Genomic DNA, 6,361 nt, shown 5'->3' on the forward strand with positions numbered 1-6,361 from the left:
TAGATTCTGTTACTATAGCCAAATATGCAAATTTAACTGTACTAGCCTATGAAACAATAAAGTAAAAAATAACCATCAGATGGATTAAAGGCACCACCGTGAATGCCACCAGCAGACCCATTGGCAGTGGTCAACAAGCTTCCTCTGTTGACCGTGTTTGATGCCATCAAATTACAAGAATTGCCAGCAATCATGGAATTGTCCATAGAAGTAACAGTTGAATTTGAGCTTCCACTGTGTGACATACCAGGGGTTGGTATCATTGTACCAATGGATGAGGAAGAAGAAATAAGATGCTGATTGTGGTTAATGGGAGCTGATCGTCTGAGTAGAGCTTGTAAGCGATGCTCTAATGTGTCCATGTTCATATATTCCTCCTAATGTTACAAAGAATCACATATATCAGGAAACAGAACATAGAAAAATAAATATATGTAAATTCAGAGTTAATGGGACAGTGAACAATAAGTGATGAAAATAAACCACAGAAATGGTCCATATACAAAAATCGGCCTGCAGCTCCAGCCCATTTATTAAATCACCATGACCCCATTCCCCTTTTTTCTTTGATTCCAACATAAAGCACTCGCATCACTAGTTAATGGATTTCTCCACATTGGGTATTGTGTCCTGTTATTGGTGACATATCACAGGCTAGTATGGCATCTTATAGTTACGAAACATTGAAAGGCATACACTCAATTTGATACTCTGCTGTCTATATTCCCATCCCCATATTCCCATTGATAACATGTTGAGTTGTTGCATTCAGCTGTGGTTTCTTTGTTGATTATTGCAATTGTGTATTCTGTATTGATCCCTATGTTAATCACGCATGTTGCTGCCCCTCCCTACTTTCAGCCCAATCCTAAACATTATACCGTCTAAGCTAGTCTACCTAGTCAGTCTCTGTAGGAACCCTAGCCTCTAGGTAACCCCCTACATCATATAGGCTACAAAATAATCAAGGAAATAGATGTCATAGCTATTACTGTTAAATTTTAGTATCCCCCCCCCCCAAAACAAAAAAAAATAAAAGAGAAAGAAAGAAGGATAGGGCCATAAATAATAGCACTCAAGGAATTAGTAGTAGAACCAAAAAAGCATGGGGAACCACCAGGTATCATCTAGGTACAAAACCAACAAATGCATGACTTTAAAGGAGTTAACATGATAAAAATTGGAGATGTTAAAAGTACAAGCCACAAGGAAATTGTAAAAATTACTTCAGTTGAATGGTGAGAAATTTATGGTTGTTTATGATTTAATCCCATATATGCCTTTCAAATCAATGTGGTGGGATTACAGAAAAGGACTCATACAGCCAACCCTAAGTAGTTGGGATAAGGTTTACTGAGTGGGTCACCGAGTCTAATAAGGTAACTCGAGAACAAGAAAGGTATTATAAAATAAGATAAAGTAGTTCTACCCCAAAAGTTGTGTCAGCCTAAACCAAGATTTCAAGCTCAGGTGCAAACCTTTGAGTTGGCAGTCTTAAGCAGACACTCCTCCAAGCGCTTTACAATGTCCGGTATCCTTGCCTGCATTTCATGAGATGTCGGTGGCCGCTGCTGGAAAAGTTGGTGGCTGCATAGAGGAATGAAAAAAATGAAGGTTGAAAATGTTCAAATACAAGTTAAGAAGGAAACATAATGCTTATAGTGGTAAGCTTAGATAAAATAAGAGTATTAAATAAGTAAAAGATCATATATCAGGTTAAATTCATACCAGAATACCTATAGGATTGTAGGAGTAGTTATGATTAGAGGATTAGAGGACATAAAGAGATCCGACTGGTAAAGACACCAGAATAAATCCTAAGTTCCTAACAAGAAAAAGGAAATTAGAACTTACATTCTTTCCCGCATATATTTGCGCACCATAGAAAAATCAGGATCCATATTGAACATACCACGAAAACCACCTAAATTTGACATCTGGGAAGGTAGAGAATTTCCATTCGGCTGAGGTAGACCCGACAACTGGGAGCCAGCTTGATTTGGTACCTGCCCTGAAATCTGTCCAGACATATGTGCCTGCACATGCATCTTTCTGGTGCACTCCTTAAATGCCAAGTACTTCGAGACTCAGAATTTCACTATTCCACCATCGAGACCTCCAACACCAACCAAGACTTGTAAAACCATCAAAATGGAGTAGTTCAAAACAAAAGGGCTGAAACCAAATTAATGATACCATTAACCTCATCTTAGATCACCAACAACCCTTCACTGATGTCCTCATGAATCAATTGCCTAGGGTGCCTTCAACTCAGAGAATTTGTAAGTGATCTGGAGAATGAAACCTGCTGGAAGCATACAGCTAGACCAAAGTCAACACTGAAACAGTTTTATCAGAAAAGGCCAATGCATTATCAAATGATTATATACATAAAATCAAGGTACTGCCTAGCGCAGTTGATGAGATTGTGGTGCTCTACGCCCACAACCAGTAGGTCTTGAGTTTGAGTCTCCTGGATGTTACCTTCCTCCCCCTTCTATAGGGTACTGTGTACCCACCTAAAAAATGGTTCAAGATCTTGTTTTGTTTCGGTGTCGCGGTGGTTTCAAAACCACCGAAATTGCACTGCAATCTCAGTGAGTTGCTTCCCCCCCTCCCGAATAGCTGTTTCGGTGGTCAAACAAACATATTATGATCTGAAACTTGGTGGAAAGCTTATTTTAAGATAAATAAACATATTTAGAACTTAACTTTGCAAACAAAATGTAGAAGGTTTTCAGAATGTGTTTTTGAAAATTGTTTGAAACAATCGACTTTATCTCAAGAAATGGGACAATTGAGCAGGCATGGGGAAATAGATGAGCTAGGGTATTACATTTGACATGAGGCCTATCTAAAGGATTCCCCATCTACCCAACAGTAATTATGACCAAATAATCAATCAACATGGCACAAAAGGTCAAGGCTTCATCTAAGGACCCACCCATGCTCTTTTCTCTCAAGAATAATCTGCACCAGATGTGAAAATTTATTCTAAACCAGAATATCCTCCAAAAATAAGACATTATATAGCAATTTTACGAACAAAAATGGAATAAAATTGCACATAAGAGCATCCCATGCTCCCAAAAGCATAGTTTCATTGAGCCCGAAATGGGGGAGCCCATTTATGATGTCAACTTATTCACTGAATGAAACTATGCGCTTGTATGTATGAAATGTAGTGGAAGGCAAAATGGAAAATTCACACAATGTACTAAGAGGAAGAATTAAACCACCCTAAAACCAATGTAAAATGGTCAAGAATTAAACACACCTCCCCTTTCCAGAGTGCCACAATGGATTGGTAAATCAAGTCATCCATGATTTACATCCTCTCAAATGATGCACAACATAGGGGTTGAAGGCTATCACATAAAGATGACAACATTAATCCCAGAATCTGAATCAAATGTGACAGGAGGGAGCAAAGATCTCATGGAGAATGCCAACATCTCATGACAAGGGCAACAAAGGCAAGGGAATAACAAGAACAGAAACTATCTAGGAATTGAAATCTAACGAGATTCACATACAACTCAGTCCTATCCCAACTGAATGGGGAATCTAATGAGATTCATGTAATGGAAAGTAATTACAGAATAGGATTTTGAACAAAATAGAAGAGTCTGATGCAGGTTCGGGAAACAGCCTCTCTACAAAGCAGGGGTAAGAATGCTTTGATAATGACCCTCCCAAGACCCTGCAGTGGCATGAGCCTCGTGCACTGGGAATGCCCTTTTTAGAGAAGTCTGATGACAACAAGCACCAATGTCAAAGGATGAGTGTACGTCTGGATTTGCACGACCCTCATCTCATTAATGAACCCCCAAATTTACAGTGAACGTTAAATTAGAGCATTATGATTCTGGTTTGGAATCGGAGCATCACAACTACCTGGATATATTAGGAACCATAAACAAGAAGTGTTAAATTCTTGACCGAAATTATTGAATTGGTGAAATATTTCATTTTTGCTAATGTTTGAAAAATAGAAAATTTTAGGGACTATTTAAATCAATCCCTTGGCAAACCCTAAAACAATAGCTTATGCTAGCTTGAGCAGAACACCAACATTTTGCTTCCTCATAAAGAACTCTACATGTTTCTCCTCCTAAGGTCCTAATCGGTTGCAGCAGTTGGCTGTTCAGAAGGAATTTGTTATCATCATCATTGGAAAAAAATGCTTTCATGCACAACACAACCTTTGTGCATGTTCAAGGCTGTAGAAACATTCATAGGCATGTCCTCAAGCTCGGCCATGAACCCAAAAAGCCTGGCAAGGATGTACACTAGAGCATAGAGATGTCTACTAAAGTTAAAGGAACTCTGCACCTTTTTTTTTTCTTTTGGGATGTGATTCATAGGCTGTCTTTGGTTAATCCAATCACCAAATTCTTTGCTTGCAGCAGAAATCTCTACACTGTTTTATCCTCCAGCAGGACTCACTTCGTCAGTATTTTGGATCCTTCAGTTGTGCATTGCATAAAGAGCATGGACATCCTTCACAACCAAATATAGCCGTCCCATCGGGGTAAGACACCATCAATCAAACTGTACTTTTTTTCCCCAAGGTCTACTAATATGTCCAAGGATATTTAAAAAACATCCACAATTTAGTCCCATCTCAAGCCTTCTTGGCTATATAACATCTCAATCAGATTAGGCCTCTCCATCTTGGTATAAGTTATTCTCTTTCAGTGAAACACAGAGGTGGATCCAACAACTTGATTTGACCATCATAATAACAATGACCCTTCTAAAGGGAGGTCAAATGATTAAGGGGGGAAATAAAAATCATGGGGTAGCCACACGGCTTCATTGGTTCACAACTCCCCACACATTCCCAGGACCCACTCAGAACATCAGAAATTCACATAGCAAGCAAGTTTGAAACACTAAAAAGCAATCAATGACTGAAACTCAGTTAACATTTAAAAAAACCGAGGTTCAAATGTGCCGATCTCCACTACTAGAAGTCTAAAATTACACAACGTTTGACAAAAATAATATACCAAGAATACAAAATCACTCTCTAGAGGGTGGTAAATAAGCAAGAACCATAACACAGAGGCCAGTCAATTTGGAAAATGACGAACATCAATGAAAGGACAACACTACAGAAAAAAGGAGTTGGTACAAGAAGGAAAAAGTGTCATGGCTGTGAGAGTAACCCATAAATGCAGGGGGTGGGGGGGAGAGATCACTTCTTCACTTCTTCCAATTACAACCAGACGCAAGTTCTCCACTCAGTACAGATGTTTCCACCAAAAATAAAGCCAAGATACTCGAAAGCTGCAACATATGACTAGGACTGCCTATGCCTCGAAAACTAGAAAAGCAGCCCAAGTAGTTTAAGGGACTAATTGACTTTCGTTTGGCACTTCGATGTCGGCCACGCCACGGGAACAATTGGCAGCGTAAATCAGAGTAGATTAAAAATATTGATTAAAGTATGGTAATAGATTAAAATTGGAACAATTGGCAGCGTAAATCAGGGTAGATTAAAAATATTGATTAAAGTATGGTAATAGATTAAAATTGGAACCTTGCAGATAGTCGGAGGGTATTGGATCAGGCCACAGAGGAATCTAAACTCTAGAGGAAGACAGACCCAGATACAGTACAATGGACTTCGGAGAGAATATTTATTGAAGCTTAAGTAAAGAAATGATGTAATCAAATAAAGGGTATAAACCAAAGGAACCCTAAGTTTCATTTGAAGAACAAATCAGAAAACCCTAGAAAAGAGGGAAGGTAAAGAAGATGACGAACCTGGGGCAGCCGGAGAAACGCGAACGAACAAGAGCTTCGTACAGAGCTGAACAACCGCGATCGGAGCTGCAATGCAAAAGAGAAGTATAGATGGATTCTTTATTCGCAACGAATAGCAGAGAAAGAGGTCGGGGATCGGGGGGTCGGGGTCGGGGGTCGTAGAGAGAGAGGTCACCGCCCCAGCGACACGAGCGACTTCGCACGCACGGAACGAATCGTGAAGAAGACTCGCTTGAGGGTTGAGAATTGTTTACCAAAAAAGGGGTTGAGAATTTGGGTCCGATTTACACCCGAAAAAATAAATTGGAATTTATGTCCGATTAATTATAATTACTTGCGAAAATTAAATGAAATTGAAAATTAGGCCTCAGAATCTCAGACACAAACAGAGATAAGCAAACGAAGATTCCATAAGAAAGGAGAATGACACGCCTAATAAACGACTCATATCCGGTGAGTCTCGTAGGTTGAGTAAGAAATGAGAGAAGTGTTGAAGTGGGTAAATATTGACTAATGAGGAATAAATACGCTAATTGATAATCTCTAGCGCCCCTTTCATGGTCACTATTTGTTTTCAAGCCATGAA

The 6,361-nt window shown here is 39.2% G+C and overlaps 1 protein-coding gene across 4 annotated transcripts in view; it reads right to left on the reverse strand.

Moving 5' to 3' along the window:
* LOC122060046 (histone acetyltransferase HAC1-like) overlaps positions 1–6,008 on the reverse strand; it is a 34,699-nt gene extending 28,691 nt beyond the window's left edge. For 2 of the 4 annotated variants that reach the window (XM_042623195.1, XM_042623193.1), the window contains exons 1-4: positions 5,776–6,008; positions 1,855–2,305; positions 1,479–1,587; positions 98–377 (exon numbers count right to left, since the gene is read on the reverse strand). In XM_042623195.1, the coding sequence (XP_042479129.1) occupies positions 98–377; positions 1,479–1,587; positions 1,855–2,048 (583 nt within the window). In that variant the 5' untranslated portion in view covers positions 2,049–2,305; positions 5,776–6,008. Of the gene's footprint in view, positions 1–97; positions 378–1,478; positions 1,588–1,854; positions 2,309–5,775 lie in introns of all 4 variants that reach the window. The other 2 variants (XM_042623196.1, XM_042623194.1) reach the window with 2 other exon arrangements.
* Positions 6,009–6,361: the final 353 nt, after the last annotated feature.

Source organism: Macadamia integrifolia, chromosome 13 (assembly GCF_013358625.1).
Source record: "Macadamia integrifolia cultivar HAES 741 chromosome 13, SCU_Mint_v3, whole genome shotgun sequence".
Taxonomy (NCBI): Eukaryota; Viridiplantae; Streptophyta; class Magnoliopsida; order Proteales; family Proteaceae; genus Macadamia; species Macadamia integrifolia.